At 52.0% G+C, this 15,944-nt stretch overlaps 10 protein-coding genes across 10 annotated transcripts; 8 read left to right on the top strand and 2 right to left on the bottom strand.

Moving 5' to 3' along the window:
• Positions 1-141: 141 nt before the first annotated feature.
• MIND_01017500 (Ribosome biogenesis protein BRX1 like protein) lies at positions 142-1,219 on the top strand (the record flags this gene model as incomplete). Its single annotated transcript, XM_037366767.1, has 5 exons — positions 142-328; positions 380-669; positions 722-823; positions 874-1,009; positions 1,065-1,219. 5 exons carry the CDS (start codon positions 142-144, stop codon positions 1,217-1,219), a joined length of 870 nt encoding a protein of 289 aa, XP_037216161.1.
• A 2,712-nt stretch (positions 1,220-3,931) lies between these two features.
• MIND_01017400 (uncharacterized protein) lies at positions 3,932-4,723 on the bottom strand (the record flags this gene model as incomplete). The annotated part of the gene is made up of 1 exon (XM_037366766.1): positions 3,932-4,723. The coding sequence occupies exon 1, from the start codon at positions 4,712-4,714 to the stop codon at positions 3,932-3,934; it is 783 nt and encodes a 260-aa protein (XP_037216160.1). The 5' UTR covers positions 4,715-4,723.
• Positions 4,724-5,031: 308 nt separating this feature from the next.
• MIND_01017300 (uncharacterized protein) lies at positions 5,032-5,341 on the top strand (the record flags this gene model as incomplete). Its single annotated transcript, XM_037366765.1, has 2 exons — positions 5,032-5,085; positions 5,138-5,341. The coding sequence occupies 2 exons, from the start codon at positions 5,032-5,034 to the stop codon at positions 5,339-5,341; spliced, it is 258 nt and encodes an 85-aa protein (XP_037216159.1).
• A 100-nt stretch (positions 5,342-5,441) lies between these two features.
• On the top strand, positions 5,442-6,779 carry MIND_01017200 (OTU-like cysteine; the record flags this gene model as incomplete). The annotated part of the gene is made up of 8 exons (XM_037366764.1): positions 5,442-5,532; positions 5,575-5,628; positions 5,682-5,953; positions 5,999-6,086; positions 6,131-6,185; positions 6,234-6,495; positions 6,545-6,643; positions 6,696-6,779. 8 exons carry the CDS (start codon positions 5,442-5,444, stop codon positions 6,777-6,779), a joined length of 1,005 nt encoding a protein of 334 aa, XP_037216158.1.
• MIND_01017100 (DNA-(apurinic or apyrimidinic site) lyase) lies at positions 6,780-8,026 on the bottom strand (the record flags this gene model as incomplete). Its single annotated transcript, XM_037366763.1, has 6 exons — positions 6,780-7,156; positions 7,202-7,316; positions 7,360-7,520; positions 7,565-7,646; positions 7,698-7,825; positions 7,873-8,026. The coding sequence occupies 6 exons, from the start codon at positions 8,024-8,026 to the stop codon at positions 6,780-6,782; spliced, it is 1,017 nt and encodes a 338-aa protein (XP_037216157.1).
• Positions 8,027-8,127: 101 nt separating this feature from the next.
• On the top strand, positions 8,128-9,304 carry MIND_01017000 (uncharacterized protein; the record flags this gene model as incomplete). Its single annotated transcript, XM_037366762.1, has 5 exons — positions 8,128-8,301; positions 8,358-8,535; positions 8,585-8,732; positions 8,780-9,110; positions 9,161-9,304. The coding sequence occupies exons 1-5, from the start codon at positions 8,176-8,178 to the stop codon at positions 9,302-9,304; spliced, it is 927 nt and encodes a 308-aa protein (XP_037216156.1). The 5' UTR covers positions 8,128-8,175.
• A 218-nt stretch (positions 9,305-9,522) lies between these two features.
• Positions 9,523-10,934, top strand: MIND_01016900 (Tom37 domain-containing protein; the record flags this gene model as incomplete). The annotated part of the gene is made up of 7 exons (XM_037366761.1): positions 9,523-9,685; positions 9,739-9,914; positions 9,957-10,190; positions 10,238-10,285; positions 10,332-10,408; positions 10,459-10,777; positions 10,842-10,934. 7 exons carry the CDS (start codon positions 9,523-9,525, stop codon positions 10,932-10,934), a joined length of 1,110 nt encoding a protein of 369 aa, XP_037216155.1.
• A 799-nt stretch (positions 10,935-11,733) lies between these two features.
• MIND_01016800 (Aldo-ket-red domain-containing protein) lies at positions 11,734-12,795 on the top strand (the record flags this gene model as incomplete). The annotated part of the gene is made up of 5 exons (XM_037366760.1): positions 11,734-12,019; positions 12,073-12,292; positions 12,344-12,553; positions 12,599-12,647; positions 12,697-12,795. The coding sequence occupies 5 exons, from the start codon at positions 11,734-11,736 to the stop codon at positions 12,793-12,795; spliced, it is 864 nt and encodes a 287-aa protein (XP_037216154.1).
• A 286-nt stretch (positions 12,796-13,081) lies between these two features.
• Positions 13,082-14,230, top strand: MIND_01016700 (uncharacterized protein; the record flags this gene model as incomplete). The annotated part of the gene is made up of 6 exons (XM_037366759.1): positions 13,082-13,177; positions 13,235-13,440; positions 13,495-13,600; positions 13,656-13,698; positions 13,756-14,114; positions 14,162-14,230. 6 exons carry the CDS (start codon positions 13,082-13,084, stop codon positions 14,228-14,230), a joined length of 879 nt encoding a protein of 292 aa, XP_037216153.1.
• A 313-nt stretch (positions 14,231-14,543) lies between these two features.
• MIND_01016600 (uncharacterized protein) lies at positions 14,544-15,820 on the top strand (the record flags this gene model as incomplete). The annotated part of the gene is made up of 9 exons (XM_037366758.1): positions 14,544-14,645; positions 14,700-14,769; positions 14,817-14,967; positions 15,016-15,060; positions 15,105-15,147; positions 15,191-15,208; positions 15,258-15,300; positions 15,345-15,616; positions 15,671-15,820. The coding sequence occupies 9 exons, from the start codon at positions 14,544-14,546 to the stop codon at positions 15,818-15,820; spliced, it is 894 nt and encodes a 297-aa protein (XP_037216152.1).
• Positions 15,821-15,944: the final 124 nt, after the last annotated feature.

The raw sequence follows: 15,944 nt of genomic DNA, 5'->3' as shown, positions 1-15,944 counted from the left end.
TTGTAGTTCGCTATTTTGCTGTAATTACCTAAGTTTTCGATAGCATCAGTGACTGTAACGTCACCTAAATAATTTCTCCTCCTTGCATCCTTCAAGTTCCTGAACTCGGCCTTTGCGAACCTTCTTTCGTTCTAGGCAGCCATGTCTTCCTCTGTCTTGAAAGCTGCAACCAAAGGGAAACGCAAAGCTGACGAAATGGATGTGGATGATAGACCCTCCAAGAAAAGGAATAAACAACGCGTTTTACTGCTCTCCTCTCGTGGAATCACCCACCGCATGCGGCATTTTATGAACGACTTGGAAGCACTTCTGCCCCATGTCAAGAAAGGTCTGTCATTCCTAAAGGTTTCCCATGAGCTTTTTTTCGATCATCCACTAGATTCCAAACTCGACTCTAAGTCGCAACTGCATCTGCTCCCTGAGCTTGCCGATTTGAACAATTGCAACAATACACTCTATTTTGAGGCCCGCAGACACGAGGATCTCTACCTCTGGGCAGCCAAAACGCCGAATGGCCCCAGCATCAAAATGCATGTCCAAAACGTCCATACCATGGACGAGCTCAAAATGACAGGAAATTGTCTCAAGGGCAGCCGCGGGCTGCTGAGCTTCGACAAAGCCTTTGACGAGACTGAGTGGGGAAAGTTGACCAAGGAGGTGTTCACTCATGTCTGTCCTTTTTGCTGTCCATTTGGAGAAAGCAATAGCTGAACCTTGGTAGATCTTCGGTGTTCCTTCGACGGCGCGCAAGGCAAAGCCCTTCATAGACCACATTCTTACCTTCTCGATCCTCGACTCGAAAATATGGTTTAGAAATTTCCAGGTCATTCTTCTTTCGTTTGAGAAGTTGTAGGATGTTGACAAACTTCAAAGATCATAGAAAAGGACCCTTTGCAACCCAATGGACCGCCACAGACAAGTCTAGTGGAGATAGGGCCCAGATTCGTGCTCACCCCAATACGAATCTTTGAAGGCGCGTTCAACGGCGCAACCGTTTTTTCTAACCCAGGTACGAATGTAGTCTACCCTGTTTCCGACAAACCCAGCTCAACCCAAATCGTCAGAATTCATTTCGCCAACGGCTGTTCGCTCAGCCATTCGGAGGGAGAAAGGCGCCAAGTATGGACAGCGCAAAGACGCGCAGTTGGAAAATTCGAGGAGAAAGGAATTGCGGAAGAGAGACGAAGACGAGCTGGCTGTTTCCAAAGTATTTGCTTGAATACTGTCTGGATGGCTTTTACCGAACTGTTGCTGCGTGTAACGACCACATGGGTGACGTGTGTGTCACGGCATTTGGTTCCGGGTTGACCTGGTTTCAGCGGCCACGATCGCGTAACAAGTATTTGCAACAACAACAAACATGCATTGATCCAAGACTGAGAGCTTTCCATTGGGCTCAATAGCAGGCGGCCAGGCAGGTTTTTTGGAATGGTAAGTTGGAACATCACTCGCCTTACTATTGTAGTCCTTGTATTCTCAAGCGGGCGCATGACTGGCTTGAAACAAAAGGACTCCCAAAACACTCGGTTGACAGTCGTCGGAGATGTCAACATAACAAGGTCGATCACAAACGTATGAGGAAATCGTTTATATGCGGGTGTCATATCCGAGCCCTTCTTCAAAAACCTTTGTCTTCTGCTTTCTCCTCATATAATCTCTACGACTTCCTCTTTTTCACGCCCCACTAATGTCCGTCTCTGTTGACGTTGTCCCCCACGCCGAGTCTCTCGACCTCTACGGCGAATCTACTGCCCAGTATGTGTGGCTTATTTTGCTTGGCACTGGATGATTTTTCTGACCCTGTGGCGACGACCAGCTCTGCCTTCTCTCTTTCCGGTCATGTTAATATCTCTATCGCCTCCCCCTACTCCGTGTTTGAGCGCCGCCGGGCGGCTCGCATTCTCCTCCAATCGGTCCAACTCACCTTTGACGGCCAGTCCGAAGTCATCACCAACGCCCTTGGCTATTCTTCAATACGATTGTGCTCGATCTCGCGAGAACTAGTGACGGGGCCTCCGCTGGAGCTCACGAATCTGGGCCAAGAGCACGATGATGCGCCAGGTAATACTCGCTTCTCAACAAGACAACCATCTAAATTCTTTCATGCAGCCCAATGGCATGTAGTCTTCGATCTGGCCATTCCCGGCTGGTTGCCAGCTTCGCACGACTTCGCACCGGGAGATCTTGGCTCGTCAACCCAATATTTCCTCAATGCTGTCGTCAAATTCGTCGTTCTGGACGAGTCCTCATCGTGGTCATTCTACTCCCCGTTCCGCTCAAAAGCACGAACAATTGAGGTCTCCAAGAGCGTTAATGTCCGCCGATTCGTAGAGCCACCCACCCACGAGCCTGTCACCCCACCATCGCCAATTAACTATCTCTTGAGCCCACCAGCGCAGTTGAACTCGAAGCTCTCTATCCCTCCCCATGTCCTGTCAAAGATCCAGGTGCTCGCATCAGTACCCGCCTACACTGATGTGTGTTCCGGTCGCTTGCCATTCACGCTGCGGCTGCGGACGAAAGATCTAGAGGAGGAAGAGTGCCAACGCTTAGAGGTCAAGAAGTTCAGTGTGGATATTGTTCAAGAAGAACGCTGCAGGCGAGTCTAATAATGTTGATCGTAGTTCCATTCCTGACCTCTCATCTCAACAGACGCGTCAAGAAAATTGCCGAATTTGAGACCAAGTTCCCGATCCCGGCTATGGACATGCAACCCCCGAACAAGCCGCTTCTCAACCCGAGCAACGTCGGTGAAATGTATCAGCTTGGGCTCTACCTTGCCGCGCCGACTGATGCCACAAGAATGATCGCAAACAACTCGATGCTTCCTCTCCATGAGACGGGTGTCTACCATCTTACCGGCGAAACCCACATCTTCGCTGAAGACACGCGGAAAGACGCGACAACGTGGTATACGCTCGAGACGCTGCTGCCGTTTACCAACGACCTGAGCTCGGCTGAAGAGGGCAAGGACTGGGAGGGCGCTCTGAATGTCCGTCCCACCGCCAAGTCCCCGCTATACGATGTCGCGCATTCGCTGAAGCTGGCCATCAGTGTCGAGTACCAGATGCCCGGCCAAGTAGCGACTGCCGACCTCACGTTTTCGATCCCGCTCACCATGGCCCGCATCGCGCCGCCCCTTCCCCCGCGTGACCTGATCCCCGCCCTGTTCAACATGGTGCATCTCCATGAGGGCAGCTTCCCGCCCGGCGCCGGCATTCTGCCCAATGGGGCGGGACTCCCCGTCTACTCGCAGCTGTTCGATGCGCAGGGCAACCGCAAACTAGACGATATGCCTCTCCCCCGCTACGCGCCTGCCGGTTGCTCTCCCCCGGAAGAACAAGAGCCCCCCGCGAGCTCAACCCCACCACTTTGCCTGCCCAACGAGAAACGACACGACTCTGAACTAGATGCCACATCTCTCTAATATCACCACTTTCCTTTCCCCTTCTCTGCCCATTCGCATTCTGATGACTACATATACTTACAATCTAACCTTACAGCTTATTTATAATCCCTAACCTTTTGTATTTGTCCAAACCATTGTAGCAACACCCTTTCTGTTTCTGAATACAGGCGTTTCGAACTTGTTTTCTCCCGTTCAAACCTTTACATCTAAATCAGATTCAGAGTGTGTTACGATCCTTTTTTGGATGCCTTTTCATAACTCAGATTGTGGGTTCTACCAAGCTGGGATGGGCATGTCAACGGTAAAATGACTATGTGCCTCCACGCCCTGATTCCGAGCAAACTGCAGGATACCCTTTCTTTCTTTCCTTTCTAGTGTTACTATAGCTCAATCAATGATCTCATTCGCATTCTGACAATACAATCTGACCATAAAGCCTAGTACTCGTAATCCTTGACCTTTACTCGAAACCATAAAGCCTACTCATACTCGAAACAGAACCCTTCGGAAACGTAGTCGAATTCAGAAATCGGTATTCTCCTTGTCTGCTGGGCTAGGCGCCTCGATTCGGATCGCACAAGACTTCTTGCCAGCTGGGTGAGGCTGCCAGAACTTGGGGGCCATGCGCGGAGGGGAGGCTGGCTGCTGGAAGTAAACGGTCTGCTGGCGAAGGCTTGCTCGACTACGAGTACGGATCACAGGGGTCGGACTGTTCTGGGTGCCCCGAACTGAGAGAAACTGTGTGCGAGCGAGAGCAAGAAAATGAAGTGTTGCGGGGTTCTGGGGGTGTTGCGAAGGGGCGCTAGGGAGAGAGCTGGTCGGAGACGCGAAGGGATCGTCCAGAGTGGGAAGCTGGGCTGAAGACGGAGCAAACGGGGAAAGGGAAGGCTCGGGAAGACGAGACATGCGTGCTGTGGTGAAGCCTTGGACCCTACGCACAATGTCTGAGCGAACTTGTTTTGGAGTTGGAGGGCGATTGGATGCGGATACAGAAGGGCAAGTAGCTTCGATTGCTTCATGGGCGTCAAGGATGACCGAATTCCGTCGTCTGACGCGAATGAGACTGAGACTGGCGCTAGGATCTTCTTTCACATGGTCTTTTGGCGGATATGTTCCGGCGAGAAGGGGTCGTGGAGCTTGCTTGTGTTGGCGTGGGCCTGGCATACATCCACCGACAAGAGTGACCGCGAGTGCAGAGGCTTGGTGAGCGAGAGCGAGTAGATTGGCGCTGACGGTGGTTGTCTCGATTTGTTGTGCGGGAGTAGTATGTGTGAGATGGAAGCTGCGACGGCGAGTTATAGACATCGAGAAATGAGTGTAGAGCTAGAGAAGTAGTGTGTGTCACACTGTGACTCCGTCTATAATGAACTACTACGTCATCCATACGCGAACATCTGGAGGCGCTCCGCTGTAGTTAAGGTCCATTCTCCGCACCTGAGCGTCATAGGCCTCGTCAACGATTACGCACCAATGGACTTGGCAATGGTATAAAAGCCTAGCGAGCAAACCACCAACTTCACTACTCTCCAACGAACACAACTTCCAACAACAACTCCCTTAACAGTCAGTGCTCCGGCATTTTTCTGTCTTCACAGACTCATCGCCTCTTCAGAGCAAATAACATGTCTGACACTGGTCGCCAATCTTTCACTGACAAGGCCGGCGCTGCTTTGAAGGTTTGTCTCCCATCCCACGCGCTCCTTTCATTCTCTGACGCGATCCCCACAGCCCGATAGCCAGAAGACGACCACCGAGCAGTTTGGCGATGCCGTCAAGGGCAAGACCGACTCGCTCGCTTCCACCCTGCAACCCAACTCCGAGAAGAGCACTTCCCAGAAAGCTGGTGACACCTTCTCATCCAACCAGAACCACACCGACGAGAGCCTCCTTCAGAAGGCCAAGAACGCGGTCGGAATGGGTGATAAGCACTAGAGGGTTATAATGGACCGGAATGCAACCAAATACTGTACTTTTCTTGTATTATCTGAATGGCACATGTAACGCATTGTAACCTGCTTGGCTCTGCGCCACGATGGCCCCGATCCGCCTACGACATCCTAAAGGCGTCGCAACTCTCCAAATCTCTTTGGAGTCGGACAGTTATACCGTGCAAGGCGCTTATCGTTCTCCCGATCATTCAATTTGACCTTCCAACGAAACGTCAGACTTGCAGCAAGAGATCTATTCTGCCTCCGGCATTCTCCCAAGTAGACAAAGCCGTGCGTCCGATAGTTAGCTCACCAAAGCCGCTTCCTTCCTATATCCTTCGCAGTGAAATGCGGCTATCCTCCACGCGTTCTTACTCTCATTCCCGAGCTCCCAGTCGCGAGCCTGGGTTTGTCATCTGGAGAGCAGCTCATCGTGAGCGAACTTGCGGGGGACGGACCCGCTCCTGCTGCCCCTTCAAGTCCGCCAATTCGCGCGGCGTCGACAAGTAGCAGTCCTTCACCACGGCCGCAAGATGTTTTATCTCCGGGGCCAAAGCCGTCAGCTTCGAACGAACCTGACGCAGTTGAGATAGAAGGGTCTTTCCTGGTACATCGGGTACGTGTCTAACAACTTTGTCTTTGAGATCTAAGAAATAGCTAGGTTGTACCAGACGACAACTCTTGTCTGTTCTCCTCCGTCGCGCTCATCTTCGAGCAAGACATGCAGAAAGCCCAGAGAATGCGCCAACGTGCGAGTTTTTCCGTTTATTCAGCAAATGCTAATCATATGCAGTGGTCGGAGAAGGCATCCGCGCTGACCCTGCGACATATAGCGAAGCGATTCTCGGGTTTGTGCCTGCTCACTGTCGCAGATCTAGAACTGACACGATAAGCAGCCTTCCCCCGTCGGACTACATCTCCAAAATTACCAAGCCAATAACGTGGGGCGGTGCTATCGAGCTGGGCATTCTCGCGAAACACTACAAGACGGAAATCGCCAGCATCGATATCGAAACGGGGCGTGTCGACCAGTTTACGCCGGAGGGTTTCCCGGAGAACCGCTGCATCCTGCTGTACTCCGGCATCCACTATGATGCTGCCACCCTTGCGCCGATGAAAGTCGCCCCGTCTGAATGGCATCAGACGGTATTCCCCACAGTGAGCGATCCAAAAAAAAGTGCCGCCAGACTGCTTACGAAACGCGTAGAGCAACGCGGAGATCTTGGTTGCAGGCAAGAAATTGGCTGATATTCTTCGGGCAAAGCGCAAGTACACAAACACCTCAACGTTCGATCTCAAGTGTGAGGTTCGTTGATTATTCCTGTCAGACGAAGTTTAGGATTCACCATAAACGATAGCAATGCGGTACTGGTGTCAAGGGAGAGAAGGGAGCGCAAGCACATGCGAAGGAGACTGGACATACAAAATTCGGGGAATACTGATTATAAAGCTCCTTCAATCTCCATGACGAGGGGACAGTGGTCAGAGGCGCCGTAGATTTCACTCCGGATTTCGCACTGGAAGATGCTGAGAGAGTGGAGCCAGAGCAATGGATACCAAACCATTTTCACGCGATCTGCGATTCTTTCGCTGAGCACGAACATGTCGAGCCGCCAACCGAGACCCTTCAGGCGACAGTTGAAACGGTAGGAGAAATACGTGTATTGGCGTTCATCGGGATGCCGTTGTCGCCACACATCGACAAATTTGTTCGAGTCTGCGACCTCAGAAGGGGGCTCTAAGATGTTTTTGAAAGCCGTTGTCTCCGCTTCGGTGTAACCAGGAGATTTGTTCCAGTTCTTCTTGCCGTTTGAGAGATCTAGCTAAGTATGAGCTAAGTGAAAGTTGATCGGTGGCGAGTAACCAAGGTCTGTTGGTGCGACGTTTAAGTCGCCCGTCCAGATTACCGGCTTGCGCTTGTCGAGGTCGCGAATGTACGTTGTGAAATGAACATTCCATTCCTTCTTTTGCTCTAAAGTCTATGATGCGTCAGTTGGATGCCAGGATATGGACAGAGATTACCTTCAAGTCTTGTCCTGCATTGACCACGTATGTTCCAACAACATAGCTGTTCTCGAATTCGAGGGTTATAATGCGGCCTTTGACGAGGTCAGGATCTGGATGTCCAGGCAACGTTGTAGTGACTGAAAGAGGTTTTATTTTGGATAGAATCGCAGTGCCGGCTGTTCGATGATGGGCTTCATTCCTGATGAGAGGGAGAACGCACAGTAGGTTTTCTTGCTCGAAATTGACCAGTACCAATGGGGGAATCGTGCTTTCAGAGCAAGGTCAACGGGCTCATTGTTCACCTAGCCCGCCCAATATCAGTCTCATATAGCGGTGGGGACAGTTTGCCTGACCTTGGTCTCGGTCAACACGAGGATATCAGGGTCCTCTGCTTCAACATATCGCTTGAAGCCCTTCTTTTGGCTGGCGGCAATGCCACAGACGTTCCATGTCGCGAGTCTGAGCGTGCCAGATATACGCGCTGCAGAATGCCATCAGAGTCTTGGCCACGGAGACGCATAGGCGTACGTGGAAACTCGATGACGTCGGGGAGGACCGTGTTCGTGGGTCCAGTGGCGGTAGTGACGGCCTCGGTTTTAGCCTTTTTCGTGATTTTCTCCTCCGCCTCCGAGTCGGAGGCCTCCGCTTTTCGTTTGCTGGACGCGGCGCGTCGAGGCGGCATGGCAAAGAAAGCGCGTTGGTGACTAATCAGTCTAAAGTTTGTGTGGCACCGGAAGATCATGCCGGATCACGTGCCAGGTTGGTCCCACCTTAAAACTCTCTTTATCCGCGACTTCGACCTCGCCCCGCGCCACCTCACCCCCCGCCCCGATGCTCACGCATAAGGGCTTCTCTGCCTGGATAACAGTCGCAGGCAGCCCCCTGCCCGAGTACTTAGTTGGGCAAGACGCGACAGGTAATAGTGTCAATTGTTGGATACCGGCTGTTCAAGGCCAGGTGAATATCGCGTTTTTTTTCTCAAATGAAATACCCTTGGCTCATAATGCTTTCAGAACTTCTCTGTTCACTGGAAAGACCACGGTGGCAAAGTGGACACGGCCTCGTTTATCTATTTAGATGGTCTAGCCGTCCCCGGCCGGTTTCTGTTTGGCGAGGGCGAAGCTTCTCGGAGCGGAGTGCGCTCCTCTCCGACATCAGAGCGGCCCTTTGTGTTCCAGGAACTAGCGGAAGGTTGGTCGTTGCTGGTGGAATTGTTCCTGTTCAACGCCAATCATCACAGATTCGTCGAATCCGTCGGGTCAAGAGAGTGGAATAGTGCTCTTGAAGATCAAGCGTATCACAAAAGTCGGGGGACGACCCGCAAACCCGCTTCAGAATATCCCGCAGGGTACCGTCGGACGAGGCAGGGCCGGCGAAATGCGTATTGGGTGTGTCTTTTATCAATAGGCGTTAGCCACCTTTGACCCCGAATCAGGTTTGGGGTCGACCAGCCTACGAACCCACAGTATCCGCACACTTGGAGCGTGCTTCCGTACGAGAAAGACTCGACAAGCAACACGAAAACGCCAAGCACCTACGTTTCTTTTGTTTTTCGCTATCGTTCTGCCGAGTGGCTGCAATCGCAGAGTATCATGCCTAAGGGCGATACCATTCCACCGCCATTACCCGCCGACACCCGGCGCGCAAGTGTGCAGAGCACGCCCATGACTCCGAGAGAAAGCCCAGATCCACCGGAGTCCACTCCGCCATACAAGAAGCTGCGCTCAGAGAAGCCAGGGTTGCAGGGGAAGACCTCATCACCCACGGTGTGTCTGAATCTGTTCTCTTTGCCGAAGTCATCTCACTCTGGTTGTAGGGCCGCGCGCGGCGACCTTCTGGTGACAGGCGCCGAACGGCCAGTTATCAGACTCCAGCTAGTCGACAAGCGTCGATGGAACATGTCTTCCACTTCCCCTTGCTGAAGGAGGAAGTGGACAATGATCCAGACTGGAAACCCTGAGACTAGACCGGCACACTCGGTTGGATTGCTTGCTGAATTTTTTGCTGTCGAATTGCTGAACCTTGCTATCGAAATTGCTGTCTTTGCTGTCGAATTGCTTTCGTATGTTGTATTTGTAGTAGTTGTGAAGGAATATATCGTATATAATGTTTTGGAGGTGGTGGCCGGAAGAACAATGGTCGGTCCGGGAAAGCCGTTGTGTCACATTGACACGTGACATGCCCTCTCTACCCGTGTTGCATATCTGGGCCACCAGCGATCCAAACTCCCCCCTTCCGTCGCTTGACCCTGTTTGCATCGCCGCGCTTTTTTGTCTGCACTACAACTTCCCAGAGAAATTCAAGGTTTCCCAGTGCACTAATAGCGACTTGTCTCCGTCAGGTCAGCATGGTCTCGTCGCGCAATAACTCCCACCAAAACTAAGTTACATTTAGGATCTCTTCCATTCTTGACACACAATGGACACTCGGTTTCTTCCTTGTACTCGATTGTCCGGTATCTAGAGAGACTTCATGCAGGTGAAAGTGCCGATGCAACGCTAACACCAGTCGAGGAGGCGCAAAAGACTGCGTGGTGCTCGCATGTGGAGGCTAACTTGGGGACGTTGGTCGTATGTCGCCATCAAACCCACTACTGCGCTAACAACGTCCAGGCATACACCCACTATTCTTCGACCAACTGGGACAAGTTTGTCGGGCGGGCACTGGCCAAGCCGTTTTCCTTACCCCAGCGATACTACGTGCCTGCGCGCGTAAAGGCCATCTACAAGCCCAGGCTGGAGGCGGCGGGGTTGTGGTATCAACCAAAGGCCATGACACAATTGACGGGCTCAGTTTTCAACCAAACAACGTCGTTGGAGGCGCATCAGCGAAATGAACAACTCCAGGTAATCTTCCGTGGACTCAACTGTGTACAGTGCTCATCGAGGAAAAGGCCGCCGAGCTCAAAGACACTTTTTCTGAGGCGTTTGTTCAAGACAAGGTATGCCTGCTCTCTATAAACTGTGATACGCCGACACTTTGGCCAGGCATTAGGACAAGCACGCGACTTGTTCGAGAGATACTCACGACTTCTGGGGGATAAGAGGTTTATTTTCCGAGATCGGTGCGCAACTAATACTTTTGCCTGAAAATCTATAATTTACCTGCTCGTAGACCCACAACACTTGATTTTCTGCTTTCAGCGCATATTTTACTCTTGACCCAACTGCCTCTTCCCGACAAACACATCACAGACGCATTAGCTTCGTATCCAGCACTTGTTGCCCATGCCGATCGTGTTCTGGCACTTTATTCCGACAGTCCGAAGCCAGTGGTGGGAGCAGCGCAAGGACGGTCATTAACGGATCTCCTTCCTCGACGGCGCACCCAGAATGACGCAGACACTCATTACGACCGCATCACTTGGGGCTGGGTCGCGCTTTCTGTTGGCAGCGTGGCGATCTACCTGACAACAGCAGGGAATCCGCTTCAGGTCAGCTAAGTAGATGTGCGTATTTTGTTTCCGTTAACGGTCTAGTTTGACTCAAATTGAATAGAATTTGTATTACTACATGGACTACCTCGCATTACACATCCACAAGCTTCTTCTCCTGCTTTGGCTCCCAGACGCTATGAACACGCTCTATTAATGATAACGGGTCTGAATTTCGGACACTCACGAGGGATTCTGATTGAGCGCAGTCTTCCAGCCACACTTGTCGGTTGTGCAGATCCAAAGACCTTCCGAATCGGTACTGACTGCGACGAACATCACGACAATCTGCTTGGTGCTCTTGCTTGAAAAGACCGAGGCTAAATGTGTCAGACCTCTCACTGTGTTCGATGAAGGGAAACCTCGTACATTGCTTGCACTGGGGGCAGACATGCGCTGTTTGGTCGCCGGTTGGGGTAACGCTGTTATTCACCGCGAGCAACTCTGGAATGTCGATAAGCTCGCGATAAGAGAAACCATCACTTTAAGTATGCCTACGGGGTTGGAAAGTAGACATTGTGAGTACTGGTGCTTGGATGCCAGTTGCTGCTCTTTTATATGTCGACCATCGTCCCCCGCAGTGATTTTCGCCATCTTTGCGCAGCTAGATTGGGACCCACCTCGTTTGTTTTGATGCAGGCTTGAGCGAATAAATAAACAATCTCATTTTATTTACCCTGCCACCCGACGGGAGCACCAAGTGCCAGCCGGTCAGAACGTCGGGCCGGATCCGGAGACGTATGTGTGACAGCTGTCGATCCGGCGCCGGCGTCACGCGGACCCTGAATTTATTGTCTCACCTTACCAATGGCCGACTTCGCTGCCCTTACAGGCCGGACGACCCATCGCACGTCAGCCGCCGCACAAGTTGCGACGTGAGATCACGCGCTGGCTTCTTTTTCTCGCGTATAAATACCGTCCCTGCAGCTATCCTTATCTCGCATTCATAAGCATTCATGGCTACCATAACTCTCAACGACGGCACTGTTGTCCCCTCAATCGCCTTCGGAATCGGCACGGCCTTTTTCGGGAAGGAGGCCCACAATGCTGTTGAGCTAGCGCTGAACACTGGGTTCACACATCTCGACGGGGCCCAGGTCTACGCGAATGAGGACTCGATTGCCAAAGGGTTGGCCGCTTCTGGGAAACCGCGATCAGAGGTGTTCATCGTGACCAAGCTATTCCCTGGGTCCCAGCCAGACCGTGTTCGGCCCTCTCTCGAAGAAAGTCTGCAGAAGATCGGTAAACCAATCGATTTCCGCGCAAGCAAGCTTGGTTGACATATCGGGTTGTAGGTGTCGACTATGTGGACTTGTTCCTCGTCCACGCGCCAGTGGCGATGCGGCCTGATCAACCCAACCCCAATCTTGTCGACTTGTGGAAAGAGGTAGAGGCAGTCCACGCGGCCGGCCTCGCCAAATCGATTGGTGTATCCAACTTCAGGGTGCAAGACCTGGAAGCCTTCGTGCCCACCGCCACGATCAAGCCCAGCGTGAACCAGCTAGAATTTCACCCGTAGGTTGCTTCTGTATAGCGCAGTCCCTTCGACTTACTCGGCTGGTATAGATATGTCTGGAAAGCAGTCGAGCCAATCATCAAGTACGGACGCGAAAACGGCAATATCACGCCTGCATCTTATGGCGGGCTGACCCCGCTAGTCCGTGCTACCGGTGGCCCCGTAGACGCAGTCGTGGCGTCTATTGCGGATCGTTTGAAGATTACGCCCGGTCAAGTACTTGGGAAGTGGATCCTGCAGAAAGGCGCTATCCTTGTCACGTAAGCACAATTGTCATCGCTAATGTTGGTTGCTGAGTCCCTCAGAACTTCGTCGAAGGAGGAGCGCCTGAAAGAATATTTGAAGACACCCGAGGTTTGTCATTGATCAAGCTGCCGTCGTTGGTTGACTGACTGGTGTCAAGGTACCCGACCTGACTGATGAGGATATCAAGGCCATCGAGGAGGCGGGCTCCAAGCAGCACACAAGATACTACATGAAGCAGGTCTTTGGGGACGCATAAAGTTAGAAAGTAGAAATGATTGTATCAATTTGGGTGTGACCGTGACTGAACTTAACTTGAACTCGTTCTTAGAGCTTCCGCTTGGTCCAACAATTCTGCACGTCCACCACTATCGGAGAAGAAGTATGCTGTACTTATAACGTGCGACTGCGCGAGGGCCGAACTGCCACTGTCAACTTCGGTGCCTCAGATCCATAGATTCGATGTGGCATTTTGCTCGTCCTTGTGTCTTATTAAAACCCGCTGCTATCCTCTCCGTGCGCCCCTTCTGCGCAAAACACCGAACATGACTCTGGGCCCTGTCTTTTTTGCCGCTCTCGCTTTCAGTCGGTTTGCATTAGCGCAGACGACCAATGCGACATGTGAGGTGTCGCACAAGTGGGTATGTAATCACGTCTTTTTTGGCTTCATTTTACTTAGTATTTTCTTCGCTTAACAGGCATCAAATTCGCAGAAACAGAGTCCTTGCGAGGTTGCGAGCTCGCTTGTCGCTGTGTGCTCTGGCTCGTACGAGGTTGGCGCCTTGCCAGATGGCTTCCACTACAACGGCCCCGATGTCGCCACTGCAAATCCATGCTGGTGCAATACTGTGACCTACTCTATGTTTTCGGAATGCGCTCTCTGTCAAGGCCGCACTTTCGTTATGTGTGTATACTTTACAACACGCCTCTGATCTAGTATCACTCACCCGTCTTCCAGGTGGAGTCTTTGGGAGATCAACTGCAAAAGTGTGACGAAGGACGCGTTCCCCAACCCCCTCCCTGCAGGGCTGCATGTCCCCGGGTGGGCCTATCTTGATGTAGAGGTCTGTCGATCTTCACCCCGCGATGCCAGACCAATCGTTAAATCCGTATCTGTAGGCCGGGGACCAGTTCAACGAAACACTAGCGTTTGCCAATGCGAGTAAGTCTATCCCTCAGCGATTCGGATCGTTGCGTTGTCCTAACTTTGCGGTACTAGATATCACCGAATCCACAGCCGCCTCACAACCGAGCAAAACATCGGCACCGATATCCACATCGAGGGTAACTTCGTCTGCTGCTGCTGCAACCTCTAGTGCTTCCCCACCGGCGGCTGATGACTCTGGCCAAGCGCCGCTAAATCAGAAGCGTATAAATGCGATTGGGGGAGGCGTTGTTGGCGGGTTTGCTGCCCTAGTCGTGGTTGCGCTCGCACTGTTCTGCTTCCATCGCAAGCGTCGCATTGCCCAAACGCAAGGAGCCGTCCTTGAATCGCCGACAATGAGCGAGCATCGACCAGAACATAATGATAACCTGGAAGTCGCTCCCAGCATGAGCCAGCGCAGCATTCCCTCCATTGTGGGTCACAGATGCTTCGAAACTACAAACTCTGATTCCTCCGACAGACGGTCTCTTCATTGCACTCGCAACAGGACACGACATCACACCGCGCACGTGACGACGCTCCTGTTTGAATACCCCACCTTCGTTGTACCACTCGTTCCTTTGCACATCAACGTTCCTTAAATCGAAACTGGGACCATAAATAATGCATGTAATCATCCTACCTATCAGCATCCAATAGACCTCTCTGTGGATAAAGCGGTGAAGATTCAAGTTTTGATGGCCTGATTATCTTGAGTTGTTGATCTTTCCTGCTGACTGTCAGTCCGTTCAATGACCTCCAATGGCGAAGAACCAATGCAGTTAGCGCCTGAGTCCGTCTTCTCTCTCACGCGCCAACAACGGCTTGATCGCTTTCTGTGGATTCGTCGACCACGATAAACAATGCTGTCTTGTTTGTCGATTCTGCTTGCGTTCACAGTTGCCCTGGTCGCCGGCGCCGACGGCGTCAGCACCAATGCAACTTGCAGTAGTGCGTTTGCGTGGGTGAGGGTATAAATCAAGCAGAATGGCTTGACGTCTGAGCGCATCTGTTTGCAGTCGTTCAATTCGCTCGGTCAAACGCCCTGTCTCGTTGCTGCATATCTAGGCTCGACGTGCAATAACGGATGTACGTATTCCTCCCAGATGATTTACTCCTTGCCAACGGATCGCCAGTGTTCATGGTCCCGGCGCTTACTTCACAGAACAACGGGTATATTGGGCCGACTGTGAGCCAGGCAGCGGCGAGTGAGCAATGTGCATGCTCGAGCGTGTTCTACTCGCTGCTGAGCGCATGCGCGGATTGCCAAAGCGGCTTGGTTATTCCGTATGCCATGTCCTACCATGTGCCTTGTTGATTAACATCCCTGCTCAGATGGGACACCTTCAAGACAAACTGCAGCCAAGTTTTCGAGGCGGTGTATGGCATAGCTTGCTGGGCAGACGCTGACTTACCTGCCCCAGATTCGCGAAAAGCATTCCGACTGGCACCAGTGTACCACATTGGGTAAGCAGCCGTTGCGTGGTTCTGATTCCATTCACGATTTCAGGCATATCAAAATTTTCCTGTAAGCAAGTTCTTGCCGCGCTCCATCAAATCGACCAACGTATACACAGTCTGGCGGAAGTTTTAATGCGACATTGGCGCAACTGCAACTAAGTCCGTCTGCGTTAAATATTCTGGGGTAAAATTGACTTCATCAGACGCACCTGAATCAACCTCTACTCCGACCGCGACTTCGGCCCCTCCTGCGGCATCTTCACATCCATCTTCTAAGAAGTCCAAGGCCGGGCCAATAGCAGGCGGTGTTGTGGGAGGAATCGCAGCCCTGGTTTTACTTGGTATCGCCGTTTTTTGGTTCTTGCGTCAGAGAAGACGGGGCGGCACCCTTGTCCCCGGTTCGGTGAGCATTCGCAGCACGGGCACAGGCGAGATAACTCCGTACACCTCTGCTAACCCGACGCCGAAACTCTACGTCAGTGATTTTGTTGTTGTTGCTTTCCCGGGAGCTGACATGATCCATGCTTAGAACCCCGCTGATCCTTCAACATTTCCTTCGTCTCCGTCAACGAGGATGTATGCAGGAAGTAGAGTCCACAGCCCATCCGCATCAGGAGGGACGATGACAGAGTTGTCGATGCATCGCACTACACAGTATAGTGGTGCCCCAGAGGTTTAGCTTAAGCGCTAAAGCCGTTGATAATCTTTGCGGCGGTCCGTGTATCACGACAGAATGTCTGCTGTTCGGTTCTTTCCAATGTCACGTGCAGTTATTTCAGGAACGACCGGTGATCATGGACTGT

This window comes from Mycena indigotica (genome assembly GCF_014461135.1).
Source record: "Mycena indigotica strain 171206Taipei chromosome Unknown Mind.scaff0009, whole genome shotgun sequence".
Lineage (NCBI taxonomy): Eukaryota > Fungi > Basidiomycota > Agaricomycetes > Agaricales > Mycenaceae > Mycena > Mycena indigotica.
This window is presented reverse-complemented; position numbering and strand designations above follow the sequence as displayed.